The sequence below is a fragment of the Balearica regulorum genome, chromosome 2, assembly GCF_011004875.1.
Source record: "Balearica regulorum gibbericeps isolate bBalReg1 chromosome 2, bBalReg1.pri, whole genome shotgun sequence".
Taxonomy (NCBI): domain Eukaryota; kingdom Metazoa; phylum Chordata; class Aves; order Gruiformes; family Gruidae; genus Balearica; species Balearica regulorum.
Window position 1 is genome coordinate 105,199,750 of NC_046185.1, and position 22,770 is coordinate 105,222,519.

At 40.8% G+C, this 22,770-nt stretch overlaps 1 protein-coding gene across 1 annotated transcript in view; it reads right to left on the reverse strand.

Moving 5' to 3' along the window:
- The window catches only part of COL15A1 (collagen type XV alpha 1 chain), a 169,292-nt gene extending 152,479 nt beyond the window's left edge, over positions 1-16,813 (reverse strand). Inside the window, 2 exon segments of the mRNA XM_075745229.1 lie at positions 16,422-16,504; positions 16,646-16,813. Of these exon segments, the coding sequence (XP_075601344.1) occupies positions 16,422-16,504; positions 16,646-16,656 (94 nt within the window). The 5' untranslated portion in view covers positions 16,657-16,813.
- Positions 16,814-22,770: the final 5,957 nt, after the last annotated feature.

Below are 22,770 nucleotides of genomic sequence, written 5' to 3' on the forward strand. Positions count from 1 at the left end.
CAATGTATGGAATGAAAGAAATTCGTATGGAATGTAGGAAACTGTAGAAAGAGAAAGGTAACCACTAGAGCAGTCCATATAAAGAAAACAGTCAAGCAGTGTGCATTTTGAAAAAAAATCCTTTTATTTTGTAATCATGTTTTAGATATGATGCTGACTGAGGCATTTAGCATTTCGCAGATGATACTTTACTGGGCTTCATTTTGAGAATTAAGATACATTTTGTCATTAGTGAATTTGATTCAGAAGCTAACCAATACATTCCCATTAATTTTCACCTTTAAAATGAAGACTTAGAAGGGAATTTTAAAACTGCTTGTCAGGACCATGACTGTCATAAATATATATGATGAAATTACTAAGACATGAAGAAAATAGTGGAGAAGGATCATGTTTAGGCATACAATTAATCTACTTACTCTCTGAGCTTGGGATCCTCTTGGAAATTAAGTAGAAAAATGTGACAAGTATTCAAATGTGGTTTCAATTTACCTTTCCCTATCTCTGAACTTCTAAAAGTTGAAACTACATACATTCTGTAAAGCGCTGCTTCTTTTCTGTAGTGAAGAATGTTTAGTTCACTGAAGAGAGTGAACTGTGGAAATATTCCTAGTAGATCAATATATAAATGATGGAGTAATATGTGTAATGTTTAAAACTTCTGTGGACTCGATTAGATTTCAGTTTTCAACAGAAAAGAAATTGAAACAAAAGACTGAAAGTCTGTCAGCCAAGTAGAATACTTTCAGCAGTCAGGACCCAATCCTCAGATGCAATTGGGCTGAAGGATTTATAATTCCACATAGAAGTAGGCTTATGTGAATTAAAGATAATTATGATATTGAACAAATAGGCTGTGAAGTAATATCAAAATATCGGATCAGGTTAGGAAAGCAAAACCCCTGATAGAATTAAACCTGGCCAGGCACATCAAGGGCAACAAGAAAAGCTTCTATAGGTATGTCAGTGATAAAAGGAAGATGAGGGAAAAGTGGGCCCTCTCCAGAAGGAAACGGGAGACCTGGTTACCCAGGATATGGAGAAGGCTGAGGTACTCAATGACGTCTTTGCCTCAGTCTTCACCAGCAAGTGCTCCAGTCACACCACCCAAGTCTCAAAAAGCAAGGGCAGGGAATGGGAGAATGCAGAACCGCTCACTGTAGGAGAAGATCAGGTTCGAGACTGCCTAAGGAACCTGAAGGTGTGCAAGACCATAGAACATGATGAGATGCATCCACGGGTCCTGAGGGAACTGGTGGATGAAGTAGCTAAGCCACTCTCCATCACATTTGAGAAGTTGTGGCAGTCCGGTGAAGTTCCCACCTACTGGAAAAGCGGAAACATGAGCCCCATTTTTAAAAAGGCATAAAAGGAAGACCCGGGGAACTGCAGGCCAGTCAGTCTCACCTCTGTGCCCGGCAAGATCATGGAGCAGACCCTCCTGGCGACTATGCTCAGGCACATGGAAAATAAGGAGGTGATTGGTGACAGCCAACGTGGCTCCACTAAGGGCAAATTGTGCCTGAAAATTTGGTGGCCTTCTACAACAGGGTTATAGCGTTGGTGGATAAGGGAAGAGGGACAGACGTCATCTACCTGGACTTGTGCAAAGCACTTGACACTGTCCCACACGACATCCTTGTCTCTAAATTGCTGAGACATGGATTTGACAGATGGGCCACTCGGTGCATAAGGAATTGGCTGGATAGTCGCACTCAAAGAGCTGTGGTCAACGGCTCAATGTCCAAGTGGAGAACAGTGACGAGTGGCGTTCCTCAGGGGTCAGTATCAGGACTGGCGCTGTTTGACATATTCGTTGGTGACATGGACAGTGGGATTCTCTGTCTTTCTGTATTTCATTCTCTGTGTTTAGACATTTTTGCTCAGGATCTGATTTTTTTATTTTTTGTTTTTTGAGAAATACTTCTTTAAATCAGAATCAGAGACTTCACTTTTAATATTGAGAGTTTAACTTGTGCAATAGTAGAAGGACAATAATCCAGGAGCTAATGTCATCATAATCACTGTTGTAACAGGTTTGCTTGTATTAATGCAGAGGTACATTCAGCCTCTGTCCCAAACAGCTGAAGTTGCTATTTCATGGAATTTTCATGGAATGATTAGGAATTCAGCTATAACACCTACATAATTCAAAGTCTATTTAAGTCACTGGAAAGCCTTTCATGGACTTCTGTGGGTGCTGGCGCATATGTCAAATGCTTACGGGATATGCTGTGGTCCCTTATGGCCCCATGATCCCTGTGCTGGATTTCATTTTCAACTTTAAGTTGTAATTTGAGGCTCATTCTTTTGACAAAAGACTGTTCCGGTTCCCCATTCTTAGGGTACTGGTCTCACCAGTTCTCTATCAGAATGAAAAGAGGATGATATTTTACATGCATCAGAATTATTCAGCATCATGCTGAACATGGTCCATGATGAAACAATACTTAAGATTAACAGACAAGTGAGGAGGTTACTAAATCCTTCCGGGGCAGATTGATGGACTGGACATGAGCTGATTGGTCAGAGACTACCATAAGCACATGCCCAAAGACCTTCCTGTGAGGTGTAATACTACTATAGTCACTGTGATAGCATCTTTCTAAGGCAGCTGCAGAGAATGGACCACAGAGTTTGTGGTCAGTATAGTATGCCTGACCATGAGGCCCTGAAAGGACAGAGAACAAGAAAGCACTTAACATTTCAAAACCCCTTTATCTCCACCCCCTAAGAAGGGAGGACAAGAGCATTGTCTACTCAGCAAGTTTGCTGACGACACCCAGCTGTGTGGTGCGGTCAACACGCTGGAGGGAAGGGATGCCGTCCGGAGGGAAGGGATGCCGCCCAGAGGGACCTTGACAGGCTGGAGAGGTGGGCCTGTGTGAATCGCATGAAGTTCAACAAGGCCAAGCACAAGGTCCTGCATGTGGGTCGGGGCAATCCCAAGCACAACTACAAGGTGGGTGGAGAATGGGTTCAGAGTAGCCCTGAGGAGAAGGACTTGGGAGTGTTGATTGGTGAAGGAGCTGGCAATGTGCACTTGCAGCCCAGAAAGCCCACCGTGTCCTGGGCTGCATCAAAAGAGGTGTGACCAGCAGGTCCAGGGAAGTGATTCTGCCCCTCTACTCCACTCTCATGAAACCTCACCTCGAGTACTGCGTCCAGCAGCCTTCCAGTACCTAAAGGGGACCTACAGGAAAGATGGTGAGGGACTGTTTATCAGGGAGTGTAGTGACAGGGCAAGGGGTAATGGGTTTAAGCTAAAAGAGGGTAGATTTAGATTAGATATTAGGAAGAAATTCTTTCCTGTGAGGGTGGTGAGGCACTGGAACAGGTTGCCCAGGGAAGCTGTGGATGCCCCCTCCCTGGAAGTGTTCAAGGCCAGGTTGGATGGGGCTTTGGGCAACCTGGTCTTGTGGAAGGTGTCCCTGCCCATGGCAGGGGGGGTTGGAACTAGATGATCTTTGAGGTCCCTTCCACCCCAAACCATTCTAGGATTCTACGGTTTGAAAATAAACATAAAATACACATATCGCATTACTTTTTTTCTTACCATGCCCCTACACAGGAAACACTGATATGTGTTTTTAAAGTCAGAGTAACAGATATTGGAATATTTCTATATCCACCACAAAAAGTGACAAGAAGAATCAGGTTGCTTAGAGCCCTGTCTAGTCAAGTTTACGATGCCTGCAAGGATGGAGATCCCACCTCTCTCAGCAACCTCTTCCAGAACTTAGTCACTGTCATGGTGAAGAATTTTATTCCACTTGTTCAATGAAAATTCCTTTTGTTGCAACTTTTGACTGTTATTTGTCCTCTTGCTCTGTTTTCTCCTCTGAGAAGAGTCTGACTCTGTTGTCTCTATGACCACACATGTAGTGATGATTGGGGCCACGTCATCACCTTACCCAGGAGATACAGGGTAGCTGAATTAGTTTACCAGAGACACGTAGGGTTTACAAGTTAACAGTAACAGAATATTGAACAAGAACAGCTGATGAAGTGGTGATGTACCAGTAAGAGAGAGGATGCCAGATATATATACTATATACTCCAGGCTATTGTAGCTGCATAGTAAAAGTTTTGTCTTCAGGTGAAGAATGCTTTAAGTTTCTGGACTGGACTAAGAGAGGTTAATTTTGGGAACTCCTCAGATAACATGAAAGTGACCCTCAATCTTTAGGCTTTCCCTACAACATACAGGATGTATTTTAAGCAATAAAAATTTAAAAGCAATTTCTGGCTGCTGAGACATCTTTGTGTCATGATCATTGTAGAGTATGTAGAGAAGCACCTAAGGCCAGTCAAACTGACTCACTTGCATTTCAGGAAAGATACAGGCATTAGGACCAAGATCCTTCCTGATCCTTTTGCATATGTATGAGGATGTGGAGAAAGGTGCTGAGTGCCTCCCCACCTCTTTGGTTTCTGAATGCAAAGTCTGTGCCTTTTACATACTTTGAATTGAAAAATGGAAAGGCCAAAAGAGTTTGAGGGACACAGTTGTCCCAGCTTCCTCAGAAATAAAAACTACCTACCAACCACTTGGATGATGGTGTCACTCTGATAGACTGTTCTACATGACTTTTCCATCATGGATTTCGGTCTGCACTGTTTGAGTTGCACTGATCTGCATTTAAAGATTTATCCATAAAGAAGAGAAAACACAGAAGAGCTAAGTATTCATACAGGGAAAAAATAATTTTTTTCCATAATATCTAATGAACATATGACACAGGGATAGTGTAAGGAATTACTTAGTTAATATTTTCAAAATACTTCAGTGTATGGCTACAGTATTGTAATTATACACAGAACAGATGGCAAGACAAGGTGTTCATGTAGATAATCTAGTTTTCCCCATAGCTGCCTCAGGGATTTGTACCAAATCACACATTTACTAGTAAAGTTTTGTTGTGTTGACTGTATAGGAGTTAAATGAGACACTAACTTCTTCTGAACACTATGGGAATTCTGCAATGTGTATGGAAACAATATATCTTGAAATAGGATATTTAGGATAAAAATAACTTCAATATCCCATAAAGCTGGTAAGTAAGTATTCATTTAACATTCATGCTGTAAATACTCAGGGGTGTCTGCATTAACTCCTAGTTGGAGCAGCAGTCTTTTCCCACTGGTTATGCTTTTTTTTCAGAAATAAAAAGCAACTTTGATCAACACAGAAAAAATTAGTTTTCTGAAGGGTAATATTTCAAGAGAAATCACAAAAACTTGTTGTTGGACAATTCAAATTGGTGTGGGCAAAGCAGTTACAGACTTGTCACAATTCTACCTTTTGAAATTCTGTAAGAGAAGTGTAAAAAGGAGCTATAATACTTCAGGTCACCAGCGATTTGTTTATTTTTCCACTGAGAATGCATCCTTTAAATTCTAAGCATGTTCAGTTTTATACTGAACACCCTCCCCAACACCCTGTTCATCATATCTCTGGGCCAGGAAATTGCCATGTGGTACTTATTTGTCAGATTCACATTTCATGACAAATATATGTTTCACTATAAGTGCATCAGGAAAAAAACATGAACTTTATTTGAACTACAAGAAAGAAGAATAATAGTGTGGTTCACTACAATAACTGCTAGGTTATTTTGATCAAGAGCCAGATTTTTTCAGCTGAGAAATTTTGCATGTGTCTTACACCTTTCCTGTAATTGCATCTGAAAGAAAACTAAAGACAGGGGAAAAAAATCAAACCATGTGCATTAAAAGACATTCACAGATAGTCTGAAAAGGATAAAACGTTTGCTTGGTTTTTTACAGTGAATAGCTGGAAAGAGTTAGACTCACACATACATTCACAAGCACCACAAAATGGCAGTACTACTGTGGAGCATTCATTGTAGATGAGTGGTTCTTCCTACCAAGTCAAGAGCTATGTCGGTTTGGCAAAGTGTTGAAACAGATGGAACTGGAACAGCTTTGAAAGCTGAAGAGTAAGAAAAGCTACCACTTTGGCCCTCTGAGAATAAAAAAGCATCATATTCACAGAAGTGATGCAGAGTATTAAGTTAGTATGTAGGTAACCAAAGTGGGTGGCAGAAATAAAGATCCATACTGAGAGACACTGTTCCCTCACACCTCACTCTGTGATGCAGCCAATGTACTGGCAAGGAGGATTATTGAGACTGATCAATGGATACTTTGATGTTAGGAATTCCAAATATGAGAGAATTCCTAGAAAAGCCTTAGATTTTGCATAATTTTCCCCTCATTTTCTACACCAATACATACTTTGCTTTGTAGACCACAATATACAAGTTGCTGCCTAATAATAAAACAAACTATCAGTACATTTGTTTTGCTTGTCTACAACAACCTTCTGCCTCTTAAAGATATACCTTCTAATGAAACACCACAGTACTGAGCCAGAAGTTTTCTGTGGGACAGAAACAAACACAAGGACAAACAGCAACAACTCTAAATTAATGTATTTCAGGAAAAAAATGTACACCACAATGTATGCTATTAGTTATCAAATTAAGACATCAAACACATTATGATGCAGAATATACATATAATGGTGGGGAAAAAAATTACTTGATACATACTATCATCTGTTCAGCTTCTTTGGTACCATCATGGAGGAGAGAACAATACATCTAGAAAAGCTATATAGTTCCTCTCTCACCCCAAACAGATCTGCTCTTTTTAGATGCCTGTTTTTCCCATGAGTATCGCTCATGGCTCAACATGTCTTAAATTTTTTGCAGGGATCACTTTTAATTATGGGACCACATTCTACTTGAGACACTCAGGTAAGTTTGCTGTCAGGTAGTTATTTTCATTAAAAGTAATTTTCAGTTTGGTTTAGCTTTAGTGAGGTAGTTCTGGCTTCTTCCAAGGCAAGTTTGAGCTTCTGTTGGCCTTCTTACACTATTGGTTCCCAGGACAAAAATGACATGTCTTACTTTGTAGTCTGTAAAAATCATGTAGTGTTTTCTAGTTAAACAGCTCTCTTAAGTAGAACACTATATAGTGGCAGTCTGAGAAAATAGTACTTCCTAAACAGAAACTGAATACACATAACAGATATACTCTGAAGTTTCAATGACACTTTTTTTGAAAAATCAAGTGGAAAATACTTGGAGCAAGTTGTCCTCCACCATCTTCTTTCATTGGGGGAAGTGGTAAATACTTATTTTGCATGTATTTATTTCTCATATACATACATGTTTGGATACATAAATGAAGATCCCAGTGTCCAACTGACAGTCTTTTGGTCTTCTGTGATACTCTTGCCACAAAACAGATGAAGGACTTCTCTGAGCTAACAGTGCTATTTGCATTCTGTCTGCCCATATTGCACATATTCCACTGTCACTTGCTAAATAATCTAATCCAAATGGCTTACTCTAAGCTTCATCATTCTCAGGCAAACAAAACACTTTTAGAAACTTTGATTCTGAGATCTACACATAAAGTCATTGGGAGCTCTACCTTATGCACTAGAAGAGCACTGTCCACATGTACATTTCAGTCTGGACTCAGAAATGTCCGTGGTCTGTCAGTTTTGATTGCATTTGTTGAGATCTAAATCTGGCTGTCTTAGCTGTCAGAGTATTTTGTCTTAGATACCACTCACGATTTTGTTTCTAATAGAAGACTCAGCTGGGGACAGGGGAGGGAAGGAAGGAAGGAAGGAAGGAAGGAAGGAAGGAAGGAAGGAAGGAAGGAAGGAAGGAAGGCAGGCAAGCAGGCAGGCAGGAAGGCTCTGAAAATCAAGTCTATTTTCTTATGCATGTAGTTATAGTTGCAGCTTGTAGAAGCCTGTGTTTGCAAGAGCATAATGCAGCTGAACTTCAGGTTTTTACACTACCATGTACTGTAATATTAAGCTCGAGGTCCCTACAATGATATGGATAGGAATGTACACAGAAATCCAGAAGTCTAGCTTGGTCCTTTGTTCTGAATGCCACAGAAGAGCCAGACTTGGTAACTCTTATTTAGATAAATAACTTAATACTTAGTCAGATAAGTAACATATTAAAAGCAGAATGCCTTAGACCACTCAGCTATTCGAACCCTTCTGTAAGCATCGATACGATATTCTTCTATCCAGGTTAGGAAGTGTAACTCGGCAGGCAGCTACATGGGTAAATAACTGGTTGGATGACTGGGCTCAGAGGGTAGTGGTTAATGAGTCATTCTCTAGCCTGAGGTAACAAGCGGACCACAGGTGTCTATTCTGAGATCTGTCTTGTTTAACATCTTTACCAGTGACTTGAGGAGGCAATGCAGTGGACTGTCATGACATAATGGCAGGTGACATTAAAGAGGGGTAAGGGGGCAATTGATGTGCTTGAGGGCAGGGCTGCCATCTAGAGGGACCTAGAAAGGCTGAACGAATGGAACAACAGGAATCAAGGACAAATGTAAAATCCTGCACCAGTCAAGGAAGAAGTCTTTGCAAGAATATAGGCTGAGCAACAGCTCTGGAAAGGATGTGGGGGTCCTGCTAGGCAGCACACTCAGCATGAGCCAGTGGCATGCCCAGGCAGCAAAGACTGACAACAGCATTGTTGGCTGTAATGACAGGAGCACAGCCAGAAGGGAAAAGCAGGAGGGAAAGGATTATTCCCCTTTACTTGACACTCATTAGACCACATGTAGAATACTGCATCTGGTTTTGGGACTCCAGTGCAAGAAAGACATTGATAAACTGGAGCAGATTCAGTAGACTGCTGCTCTAAGGCAGACACACCAATCCTTTAATTATCTCGGTTGCCCTTTACTGGACTTCTCCAATATGTTCATGTCCCTCCTAAAGTGGGAAGCCCAGAGCTAAGCACACTACTCCAGATGCGGCCTCACCACTGAGAGGAAGGGGAAAAATCACTTTCCTCATCCTTCTGCCTACACTTTTCCAAAGACAGCCCAGGGTGCTCTTGGCCTTCTTTGCCACAGGGTACATTGCTGACTCATGATCAGCTTCTCTACAAAAACCTCCAAGCCCTTTTCAGCAAGGTTACTTTTCAGCCAGTGCTACTCCAGATTGGTCTACATTAATCCTCATCAGGTGCAGGACTTGACATTTTCCTTTGCTGAATGTTAGGAGATTTCTGTCAATACATTCTTCCAGGCTGTCAAGGTGTCTCTGAATGGCAGCACAACCATCCCATGTATCAGCTATTCCAGTTTTGTGTCAGCTGCAAACTTGCTGAGGGTGAAAACTATCATATCATCCATGTTGTTTAAAGAAGATATTAAAAAAGTGTTGGTCTCAGTATGCACCACAGGTACACTAGTAGTAACTGGCATCCAGCTGAACTTCAATACCACTCATTACACCCCTTCAAGCACATGTAGTTCAGACAGTTGTCAATCTGCTTCACTGTCCACTTATATAGTCCATATTTCATGAGTTTATCAATGTGGATGTTACAGGACACAGAGTTGAAAGTCTTGCACAAGTCAAGACCACAGTTGACCACCATCAACTGTCTTTCCCTCACCCAATGAGCTTGTCATTTCATTGCAGAAGGCTGTGAGGTTCTCAGGCATGATTTTCGCCTTCACAAATATGTGCTGACTACTCCTAATCACCTTGTTCTTATTAGGTCTGGAAATGGCTTTCATGGTTATGTGCTCTCACACCTTCCCAGGGACTCAGGTAAGCTGATCAGCCTGCAGTTCCCCAGAACCTGCTCCTTGCCCTTCTTGATATTAGGAGTGACATTGGCTTCCTTCTCATCCTCAGGAACCTCTCCTGATCTCCAGTATCTTCCAAAGATAATCAAAAGTCCTATCTCAATGATATCAGTCAGCTTGATGAGCCCTCTTGGATGTGTCCCATCAGGTCCCATGGACTCGTGTGTGTCCAACTGGTTTCAATGTTCCCTCAGTCCTCCTCAATGGAGGGTAAATCTTCCTTGCTCCTTTCCTGAATGGAAATCCTACCAGCAAAAAGCAAGGCAAAGAAGACATTGAGTACCTTGGCTGTTTCCATACCCCGTCACCAGGTTCCTTGCCCCATTCTGCAGCAGCTCCACATTTTTTCTAGTCTTCTTTTCACTGCTGGTGTACCTGTAGAAGCCCTTCTTGTTGCTCTTCACATCCCTTGCTAGATTTAATTCCACATGGGCTTTGGCTTTCCTGACCTCATTACTGTACTCTCAGACAGTGTCTCTATATTTCTGCTATGCCACCTAAGCCTGTTTCCATCTCTTGTATGCTTCCTTTTACTGTTTGAGTTTAGTCATATGAAATATCACCAGAGATGAATCAGAGCTTGGATGCCATACTAGTTGATGTTCTGAAACTGTTTTGCAGTAAATATCCATGCAACATAGCTAGTGCTTATAGGAAACTTTGAAGCATGTCTTGGAGCAATAGTCTCTTCTCTCAAGAGTCATCAACTTACTCTTTAGAAGGCAGCGCAAAATTAAAATTATATCTAGGTGGGCTCTGTTCTCCTTGAGTTAGATAATGTGTATCACTTGTCAGAAGGGAAATGAATATAAAATGCAATGAGCAATGGCCATGCAATATAATGCCTGTTAGTCACTTACCACCAAAAAAGTACAGAGAAAGTCAAAAGCTATATGCAGCTTTCCAAGGAGGTAGAGTCAGACATCCTGACTGTGTATGGAACTGTGATTTCACAGTTCAGAAAAAGATATGCCACAAACAGGATTGGAAGTGAATACTACTTGAGCAGTTATAAGTTACTCTGGTAGGAACTGATCACGCCAAAAACTGAATTCAGTGGCAGCAGTGGAGGTACACCCAGAGTCTGAAGACCCTGGATATTTCCAAGCATAGAACGAACTGGCCAGAGCCCATTCTTGTTAATATTCTATCTTCTGTACTGAAGATGAAGCAAAAGACCATGAATGACAGTACAGTTCAAATTAAAATCTCATCACTGAATCACTATTACCAGCTTGAGGCCTCCATCAATTGAACGTTTGGAATGAAACATGCTTGAGTGCCTCCAGAAAACCCTGGCTCTTCCAGAACCCCTCAGAAAAACTTGGTTCAGACCCTGGTTATTCTCAGACTGGACTGTAAGACAGATATTCATTTAAAATACTGCAATTCTTTGGCAGAGCACATTCAGCCCTGTCTGTTGCTTTTTCCTAAGCTTTCTCACCAGAAAGTAGCCTGAATAATCCAAGTGTTGTTTCACACTCCTCATATGCAAATACATTAAAATTAGGGTTTGCCCATTTTACTCATTCTTTGGGAGTAAATTCTGCACTCTACTCTCTGCAATGTCTGTGACTTTCCATGTTTGGGAACGGGAGCTACTAGAGATGGGAAGTTTGCACAGATAGAATTCACCACAGTCCAAATTGCTGGCTAATTTTTGGTTTTTAAATCTGCTGTAATTGGGTAGGTTTGCTAAATGGGAAAAGATTGTTTGGTGACCTAGAAATAGTGGTCGTAAATAGATCTCTTAAATAGATAACATTAATGACATCTGAAATAAAGCATCAGGTTGCACCAAACTGCACAATTCACTGTCTTTCTAGCCAAGGCACACTGTTAATCGGCAAAGCTACTGCATGAATTTGGTCAAATGTGAGATATCACTATGAGAAAAACCAAATCAATCCACAGTTCACACACCAAAGGAAAGGGGAAGAAATTCCAGCCAAAGGGACAGACAGCCTCCAAAACAAGAAATTAACATGTTAGAATAAGAAATAAGTTATTTGGAACCCTTTGAATATCCCAAACATAAATAGTGCAATCAAGGCTTCCCTTCCACTGCTCTTGTATTGAAATGGCAGCCTGCAGCTAAAATCTCTATTCGTGTCTGCGTTCACCTGCTTGAACCAAACAAGCCAAGGGTATTCTTACCGACTCAGTATAAATCACTGTATTCTGCTAACTACTCCTAGCCACTTAATGCAGTATTTCTCTTTCTCTCCAGTGATCCATTCACTTCTCTAGCAATGAGCAGTAGTTCAGTACCAAACACTAGATCGTTAGGGTCAGGCATTGTGCTTAATATATAAGAGATGAATCACAGTTGAAACATTTTAATTAAATTGATGCTTGTTAGCAGGTACTACCAGAAGTACCTGGAGTACCTGGAACTGGCAGTTTTTACACAGCAGCTGCTGCATAGGACACAAATTGAGTAGCAGAGCTATAGCACACGGCTGTGGGAAATCTCTGAGTGGGCATGGCAGTGCCCAAACAGATCTACATGCATTTAAATACTCAGGAGACCACTAGGACTTCTTTCCAGAAATTCCTTGTGTTGTATTGTCTATGGCTGAGCCAGAACAAATTAGAAAGGAAGTATTTCAGTATGGCCTTTCCCAGCAGAGCAGGTCCTTCAAACACCATTTAGTAGTAAATGCAAGCACAATTGAGATTTTAAGTTCTATTCAGATCATGGAAACAACTGCTTACTGCAGGCTTCCAGTGTGGCAGGCTTCCAGTGTGACCAGGATGCCTTCAGAGAGGAAATGAAGATGGCCATTATAACAATATATCCACCCCAGCTGGTTTCCCCTTCTGAGGCCTCAAAAAAAGCCGAAAAAAAAAATCTTCTGTTGCGTGGTAGAGTAGCTTAGCAAACATGTAGTTTATTGTCCAAGAGAATTAGCATGTAGAGGGTGTTACACAGAAAACTAATCCATTTAGAAAAGTGACAAAATGGAACAAATTTACTAAATCAGGTTTGTTCTACTGGTGTCATCAATCTCTTCAGCTGCTCATACAGATGACCCTGACTGAACCCAACTGATTTTCTACAGTAAATTAACTATGTTTTGCCTGGAAAGGCATTTTACCAACTATGAAATCAAGCTCAACTCCACAGTAAAAACATGCATAACAGCTGGTAGCAGCCTCTGAAAGATACACAGTGACTTGTTCAATTTAGACTCAAGTGCAGTTTGATGATGTCCAACTGCTCAGTCTGGTACAAGAGGATATAGTGCCATCTAAGTTATCTTTACAAAATGTTGCACTCCATATAGACCCGCATTACTGTAACTGTGCTCTGTCTTAGGAAAGATTAGACTGAGCCTTCCCTATCACCAGATAAGTCAGTGTGATTGTACACATTCCACACTCAAAGCACATACAGTAATTACTCAATTGAAACAAGTTTTTAAATGTATATACACTCATGTTGGTTCATCGTGAAAAGAAGTGCAGGCTAGCTGCTTGTATGAATCACATCAGTGGATCAACAGCCAATGAAAGTCAATAACTCAGAATTCGTCCATTAAACTCAGCAGGTCACGAGTGCAAAGTTTATGTCAACAGCCTAATGACAGCCATTCTGTGTACAGAGAGCCAAGGAAAGAGACAAATATTTACTTTATGTAAACTATTGCTGAGCATGTTATTCAGGGTAAGAAAGCACTGTTCAGTTTGGCTAATAATAAAAGCCAGATGTCAATGAGAAATTTGTAAAGCTTCTTTTAGAGCACATAAACGTAATTCAAACTGCAGAACCACATACATTTAAATATTTTTTTCTATTTTTTTTAAAGGCATGCACTGATTTGAATGCCAAGAACTCAAAAACACTAAAAGTGCCTACATAGCCTGGAAGAATAAATTCTGCAAGACGCTAGAGCAAGTCATAGGGAGAACTCTATCATTCAAACTTCGGCAGGGTTAACATTCAGATTTTATAACTTGAGTTCTGTCCACAGTCTGGGTCTCAGCATGTTCAGGACTGTGTTCTGAGCACCTTTTATGCACTAACTTAACATGGACAAAGCAGCCAGGATAATCTATATAAATCAAGATACATTATCAGGCGTAATTAAAGGCCAAGTACCTGCACCACAAGGCAATACTAGACAGAATAAGACAGACTACACTTTTATATACAGATAGATACATGCTTAATTGTCATTTGAACAAAGGAGAAGTGATGAAGTAATTTATTAAGACACCAACATATCTTTAACCCTCCCACACAAATCCAAGTAGAATAGGGTACTATATTTGCACAGTTTTCATGAACACAGGAGAAAAACTGCAAAATGCTCCACAGTTCAAATGACACTGTGTTTGGGTGAAGGCATATTATACCTTGCCTTTTTAGTGCATGTGCAAAGCTAGCTGCAGTGAAAGGGACTAAAATCTTCCAACAGAATTAGTAAAAATTCAGAATTCTGAGTCACAGGAACTGCTGAGATTTCAGAACTCCTGTTCAGTTTCACTCTAAAGCAAGATTCAAGTATGTCTTAAGAGTTTTGATGAAATAATGTATATAAAATTCTGAATGGAATATCTCTTTTTTTTTTTTTTTTTACATGCTGTCACAACACATAGCTTGATCTACAAATTACATAACAGATATCAAACTTAATTTTAACAAGTGAAACATGTTATTTTGATCAAGAAGGGGTTTCAGCGGATACTGTGAATTAGTAACTCACAAATTTAAAAATAAAGTTTTAAATACTCTGTTTTATTGTCTGTCCCATTTTACAATGAAAGTAGTCAGACATTCTAGGACTTGGAAATGAAAGCAACACTTCCAATGAAACAAAAGTCCCAACATCACACACGTTCACTAGAAAGTTAAACTAAATCCCAGAAGTTCTCAAACAATTTCAAAGACTGCCATCTGAATACCTCTTCACTCTTCAGTAGTTACAGGGAGAATTTATATCATTCATGTATTTGCAGTGCAAGAAAGAAAGGAAGATTATTCCTATTTCTAGCATTCAACACTTGATTTCAGGAGATTAAAACTTTTAAACCAAGCATCAGGAAAACATTGCTTAGAACATAGTCCAATGAAAAGCACGAGATTCCTACTACGTCAGGCACTTAAAAATCAGATGTAAAAAAAAAGATTTAGTAAACATTTGAGAACAGGAAAATGGGTAGGGAAGAATATTAGGCTAGGACAATTATGCAGGAAAACATTCCCAAAACAGCCTCCAAGTCTCCAGTGATCTGAGACTTGCATAACACCACTTGATCTTCATTCACAGTAAGGTTAGGAGTCCATCCAGCAGTAATAAGATTCTGCACAGGAAGAAACTGTCCTGTATCAGTAGGCATCTTTCCTACTTCTGACTTCTGATCTGACTTTCACAGGGTAGGATATTTGAAGAACCAAAGCTTCAGTAGTAGAAACTAGCATAGACCCATCAAAAAAGAAATTGTGTGTCAAATAAATATTTGTTCTTTTAATCATTATGCTTGTAGTTTTAATGAGTTTCTGCTTATTAACTTTTATGTGGCAAAATTTGGTTCTCTCCAGTCAAGATCTCACTCACTGCACTGTCATTCATCAGCTCAAGAAAAACATTTTTGCCTGATGCAACAGATTTATCTCCAACGTATATGCAATATATTGTATTTCTGTCACTATTCAGACATACATTAACATTTTCCTCATTCTAATAGCTGGTTCCAGTTTGTTTTCTTAATTATCTGTAATACAGCACTACATATTTCTCATCTGCACTTACAGCATTTGTTAGGGATAACTAATCTGTGGCTTTTTCTCCTACTGAAATAACTACTTAGAGCTTTGGCTCTTAGATGCATCATCTATTCTATGGCAGTGTCAGTTAAAAAGGAAGAAAACAGTCTGAGTAACATTAAAGTCTTCATGTGCAATATCTACTTCCCTTCAATAATTTCTAATTCTCCTATCACATAGTTATCTAGGGGCCATTTACATAACAAATTGAGACTATTTTCTATAAGATAGCAAAAAAACTTTTTGACATAAGTATCATTGCTCATAATGGAAAAGTAATATATGAAGCTTCTTCACTTTTTCTCAAAATTACATGTAAACTTTTAAATCCATGATCTCTCTCAAGTTAAATTTGAGGCTATGTCTTCCAGAGATGCTGAAGGATTTGCATCTGTTACAAGAACACACAATCTGCAATTACAGAAAGACTTTTCACTGAAAGTCCATAAAGGCTAGACTGGTAAAACTAAACATTTAACTCAAGAGATCTGAAAATCACAATTTGCTCAGACACTTACCAGGAGAAATCTCTATGCACTGGAACAAGCGTCACATTTGTGTTTTTGCACTCACACTGTTCCTGGCACATTACCGATATCTCCAGAGTGACACATACAACTATCCTAATTGTTTTCTGCTACCTTTCTCTGACATGACACACTCAAAACCATTCAGTATTCTCCATTTCTTTGAAGTACTTTCTGTTGATTATTTCATGCTGAAGAAATATTGAGAGAGCAGGCATGTAACGTTCCCCTTACAGCTGGGAAACCAATGTATTTATTTTTCCTTTTCCAGAATGAATGGCAATTTAAGCCCTTGACTTGCAGCAGCTTCCCTATATGAAACAAACAACAAGCAGCAGAGAAAATGAAGATCTGAAATGTAGAGTCTCTTTCCATATTAGGAAAGCATATCTTAAAATTAACCATTACTCTCAATTTATAGGCATGATTCGGAGAACTCTTACCTTCTATGATCTGAGCTGCTGAACCAGCATGGATTGACAAGCCGAAGAGCAGTAGCAGCAAGTCCCAGGTCCACCAGGCATGCCTGGAGCAGGTGTGCAAAAAAAAAAAAAAAAAGAAAGAAAGAAAAAAAAGGGGTGGTGGGAAGGAATAACACCAAAGAGTGTAATACACAAGCACAAGGGGGAAAAAAGAAAAAGTAAAATTTAGAAGTGAAAGTTCTTACCATGAGAGCATTTTCTGAAAGTCAGTTGAAAGACCTCAAGTGAGGAAAAAGTTCAGTGCACATGAGTTTTATGTTTATGAAAATAAGAGGTTAATAAAAACTGGAGCCTGCTGTTTCTCCTCCAACGTTCAGACACAAGTGGAACAAAGGCAGCTCTCAGGCTCTCCGTGTGACTCACTGCAATTCAGTGCTCCAACTCTGAAATCTGACTCCATGTAGGCTTTCCTGTCAGGCCACTGCCAAAAACTTCCTACTTTATTTATTGATGGACATCCCTTACTGCTGTACATTATCCCAATGTTGTTATTATCCAGTCTTGTCTTTAACTTCTGTGAGATAGTAGCATAGCTTCTCTAGCCTCCCCTTCTCCCTCCTGCGCCCCAATCTCCACTTACTTATCCAATAAATCATGACCTCCAACATCCTTCCATCCAGCATTATATAGCCTATTATATGCATTCGTACATGGAATAGGACATTTCTCTGACCATTTTAACCGAACTTTAACAGAAACAAGTTTTAAGATATGAACAGGACAGAGCAGTCACAGTTAAATTGCAACATATAATTCTGTCTTACAGATTTTCTGTCACAGAGACATTTCGAATCACACCTTTTTCTCTGACAAATTCTCTAATACTCCTATTTACAAAGATTTACACCCTGCATGTAAATTAAGAGTGTGTATCTACCTCAGCAGCTGTACATATATGTGCCTGCTATAGAGATCCTGTAGCTAAGCATTCCTAATAGTTTCCATTAAAAGTGTTATTTCACCCCTCCCTCCTAACTTATGAAAAGCCTTTTTTCCACATGTAGTTCTTCAAAGCCAATTCTTGCTCAAGGAAGAATCAGACAATTTTTAAGTCATGAGATTTTTAACAAAGACAGCAATTGTCACTTTTTGACTGGGACAGGAGGGAGCCTGGAAAGCATTGCATGTGGAAAGAGATCAGTGAGCTTTTCGTAGATCTAGGCTGGAAGGTGCTGAAGATCACTTTAGGAGATTCAAAACTAGAAAGGGATTTACTTAGGATGGGGTGCAGGGAACAGTTTTTTTCAGTAATGAAAGGACAATCCCAAGCAATTAACAGAATTAAGAAGGATTTCATTGCACTGTGAATAAAATGCTTGAGTTTTGGGGTTTTGCTTTGTTGACTATTTATGGGGAGCCTTTTGTGTTTTGTTTTGTTGTAATTAAATACGGAAATACAAAGGTCAGGGCTTTAAAAGCTAGACTCTTGATTCAGCCCCAGACTCCTGTTTTAGGTTAGAAACCACAACAGATCAGCTCTCTTCAGGTATATTTTTAGCTGAGCCACAGACCAGCATTATTCGCTATCCACTTTCTCCTTAATGATAAGGAAGCAAGAGATCAAACCATCTTTTAATCAAGTTTCTCATTATAAACACATACTGTTTTATCTTCTTTGGAGGACCAAAGACCCCTCTTTTTCTGTTCCATAGTACTATATCAGGGCTGGAAAAAAGTTTCATTATTCACCTTTTCTACATGAGGCTGTCGCAAATAGTGTCGCAAAATGAGATTTTGTTACAGGGCTTTGGTTTAGCAGCAATTTAGGATTTATTAATATTTGAGATAGATCACAATATTAGGTTGTATAATTATTAACAGCCCAGTCATCAGCCAATTTAACAGAGTGATTCAATGGAATTTGTTACAATCAAAACAGCGACTTAGTTAAAGACTCAAAAATGGCAAGGGTCACCTGAAACTTACACAGATAGGGGTTAAATTGAATTATAAGTACAGACAGGCAGACAATCCCAGATCAAATTACACACACACACAGACAGGCATGCAAACAGTTCTAAACCAAATTACACACACACACAATTCTGAACTAATTGTGCCCGCACACACACACACTCACACACACAGGTTAACCTATGATTAAAATTTCCCTTTTTGTGAGTTTCATGAATTACTCACTTTGATGTTCTGGCATTCATCAACAGACAGTCAGTGTACCTCATGATATCAGGCCTTTGAGTCCTTGTGAAATCATTGACAGATGATCTTTCAGTCCTGGTGAAATCTACCCCGAGAGGTGTCCCAGCTCAGGGGAGATACTGGGTCAGAGCCCACTGCAGTCCTGGAGAGCTCAAAGGGTCTCACTTTTCGATCGCTATTTATTGTATCTCACAGATTGGTAGGGATTGGAAGGGACCTCTAGAGATCATCTAGTCCAATCTCCCTGCTAAAGCAAGATCACCTAGAACAGGTTGCACAGGATCACATCCAGGCAGGTTTTGAATATCGCCAGAGAAGGAGACTCTACAACCTCTCTGGGCAGCCTGCTCCAGTGCTCGGTCACCCTCAAAGTGAAGATGTTTTTCCTCCTGTTCAGATGGAACTTCCTGTCTTCCAGTTTGTGCCCGTTGCCCCTTGTCCTGTCACTGGGCACCACTGAGAATAGTCTGGCCCCGTCCTCTAGACATCCACCCTTTAGATATTTAGAAGCATTGAAAAGATCCCCTCTTGATCTTCTCTTCTCCAGGCTAAACAGACCCAGCTCTCTCAGCCTTTCCTCCTACGAGAGATGCTCCAGCCCCCTAATCATCTTTGTAGCCCTCCCCTGGACTCTCTCTCCAGTAGTTCCCTGTCTTTCTTGAACTGGGGAGCCCAGCACTGGAAACAATATTCCAGATGTGGCCTCACCAGGGCAGAGTAGGGGGCGAGGATAAGCTCCCTTGCTCGACCTGCTGGCCACGCTCTTAATGCACCCTAGGATACCAATGGTCATCTTGGCCATGAGGGCACACTGCTGGCTTATGCTCAGCTTATTGTCCACCAGGACTCCCAGGTCCTTCTCTGCAGAGCTGCTTCCCAGCAGGTCAACCCCTTACATGTACTGGTGCTTGGGGTTGCTCTTCCCTAGGTGCAGGACCCTACACCTGCCCTCACTGAATTTCACATGGTTCTTCTTTACCCAGTTCTCCAGCCTGTCTAGGTCTCGCTGAATGGCAGCACAGCCTTCTGGTGTGTTGGCCACTCCTCCCAGTTTTGTATCATCAGCAAACTTGCTGAGGGTACACTCTGTTTCCTCATCCAGGTCGTTGATGAATATGTTGAATAAGACTGGACCAAGCACTGACCCTTGGGGCACACCACTAGATACAGGCCTCCAACTAGACTCTGTGCCACTTATCACAACCCTCTGGGCTCTGCCATTCAGTCAGTTCTCTACCCACCTCACTGACAACTCATCGAATCCACACTTCCTAAGCTTGCTAACAAGGATGTTATGAGAGACGGTATCAAAAGCCTCCACTGGTCTCCATCCACTCAGCTGATCATTCCATCATAGAAGGCTATCAGATTGACCAGGCATGATTTCCCCCTGGTGAATCCATGTTGACCACTCCCGATAACCTTCTTCTCATCCACGTGCTTATTGATAGCCCCCAGAATAGGTTGCTCCACCATCTTTCCAGGGATGGAGGTGAGGCTGGCTGGCTTGGAGGTTCCTGGGTCCTCCTTCTTGCCCTTTTTGAAGACTGGAGTGACATTGGCTTTCCTCCAGTCCTTCAGGCACCTCTCCTGTTCTCCATGACCTTTCAAAGATGATTGAGAGCGGCCTAGCAATAACATCTGCCAGCTCCCTGAGCACTCGTGGGTGCATCCCATCAGGGCCCATAGATTTGTGGATGTCGAGTTTGCCTAGATGCTCTCTAACCTGATCCTCCTTGACCACGGGAAGGTCCTCCTTTTGCAAGACTTTCTCTCCTACCTCCAGGGTCTGGGTTTCCTGAGGGCCAGCCTTAGCAGTAAAGACTGAAGCAAAGAAGGCATTCAGTAACTCCACCTTCTCTATTTCCTCCATCACCAAGGCACACAGCTCATTCAGCAGCGGGCCCACATTTTCCCTAGTCTTCCTTCAGCTGTTGATGTATTTCAAAAAGCCCTTCTTTTTGTCCTTGACATCCCCTGCCAGTTTTAATTCCAAGTGGGCCTTGGTCTTCCTTGTTGCATCCCTGCATTCTCTGATTACATCCCTATACTCCTCCCAAGTGGCCAGTCCCTTTTTCCACATACTGTAAACTTCTTTCTTCCCTTTGAGTTTTTTCAGCAGCTCCTTGCTCACCCATGCAGGTCTCCTTCCTCCTTTGCTTGTCTTCCTATTCTTTGGGATGCACTGACCTTGAGCTTGGAGGAAGTGGTGCTTGAATATTGACCAGATCTCTTGGGCCCCCTTCCCTTCTAGAGCCTTAATCCCATGGGATTCTCCCAAGCAGGTCTTTGAAAAGGCTGGAGATGATTTACTTTGGTCAGGATTCTCCATTCTGGCCACAGTTTGTGCTGAGTCATTACAGTAGACAATTCAGGCAGCTGGTGGCGCAGGTGTGGCCAGGGGGTGCCTGGCCACCCCAGTTCCAGGCTGCTGCACTGGTGACCAAGATAACAGCACAATGGGGCTTGCCCTGAAGTACTTACTAGTCAGGCAGCAGACGGCCCAGGTGCCAGAGTGCCTGACACCCAAATCACTGGACTTGTATCAAAGATAACAGCACAATGGGACTTATCCTTGGATCTCAGAATGGTCTGGAGGAAGGGCTGCACCACCACAAATAACTACCAAGAGCCATTATCAGTCCTGTCAAACTATTTTTAAACTCAGTTCCTTCTTTCAATAGTAATTCTTCTACCTCTCTATACATAAAATGTCAGAGGCTTATGTGCATAATGCCTCCTGTTGCAGTATAGTATACTATATACAATATAGTCTAGTATACATGGCCAAAACATACATCTGCTTTGGTGCCTTAAAGTAGACTAACATATTTAAGAGGCAAATGTACGATCAGACTCTAGATTTATAAAATTTAGATGTCTATTTATTATGGAATTTTTACAGTATAAGCTGCAAAGACTTCATTAAAAAATAACATTTCTTCTATTGTTTACAATTTGCTGGCTTCTTCCTCTGATTTTAGAAAACCCATAGAAAAAAGGAAGTAACACCTCTCATTCTCCCGTAGGTAATACACTGTTCATGCAGATGATCTACATGAAATGCTGCTGAGAACGCCTTTAGTTTCTGCTGGATATTTTAACATGGATGTCTGGCCAATGCTGAATATTTTTAGTTCCACTGGATAAAGGAAAGGAAGGCAAAGCATGCTCTTGACCTCTGCATTCCATTAGTTTTAAATGGACATCAGTGGAGGAATCTCTAAATACAGTTTATTACTCCCACTCCTGTAGGGCCTTCAGATTTCTTGAGTTTCTTGTGTTCGTTGGTAGTCCTGAGAATTACAGAATATTAACAGGCTTTCTATATCTGCTATATCTATCTATGTCTATCTTGCTCCCCACAAGGACAGTGACATCCACTCAGTTTTAACCTTGCTGTTTGTCTCTTCCTTTTCAAACACAGCAGGACATAAGTGCTTGAATTAGGACATAAGGGCTTTCCTTAAGTACTGCCTCCAGCTGTCTTCAACTAAGCTGGAGTTTTCCAGCTGGTTAAAAAAATCTCCATTTTCCAGGCAGAAGTATTGTTTACTTTCTTCAGCTCTGTCAACTGATTGCATTCCTTAAGATTTTAAATGGCAGAATACAATTCTGCCATTGCAGCTCTTATTTGTTCACTGAGTTAGTCTGACTGGGTGTTCTTGCATTTCTGATCATCTTTGTGATAAGTTTATTTTTTTTCCTCCTGACTGCAACACAAAGTTCTTTGCTGCACATTTCTAGCCTCTATAATCATAGGATTTAATCATAAGAATATTCTTGTGCAAGATCAGTGTTAGAGAAACAGTATGCACCAAGGCCTGAGTGAGTTAAGAACCATGCTAGAAAAGAATAGAAGATTTCTGCTTAGACTTCTGAGCGCGTATAAGTGTTTGGCATTGACAGTATCCTCTGGCAAAGAGGTCCACTGCTCAGTTATGCCTTTCGTAAAGAAGCCTTTGCTCTGTTTTCAGCTTGGGTCCTGCTGATGTTCTTTGATGTCTTCAAGTTCTTATACTAAATAGGGATCACCTGTTCACTGTCCATTCTGTTTACTCCATGCTCTTTGTGATTTCAGAAGCCTCTTTTATATACCCCTTACACTTGCCTGCTTTCTGTACTGAGGATGAACTTACTTGTAGAACAT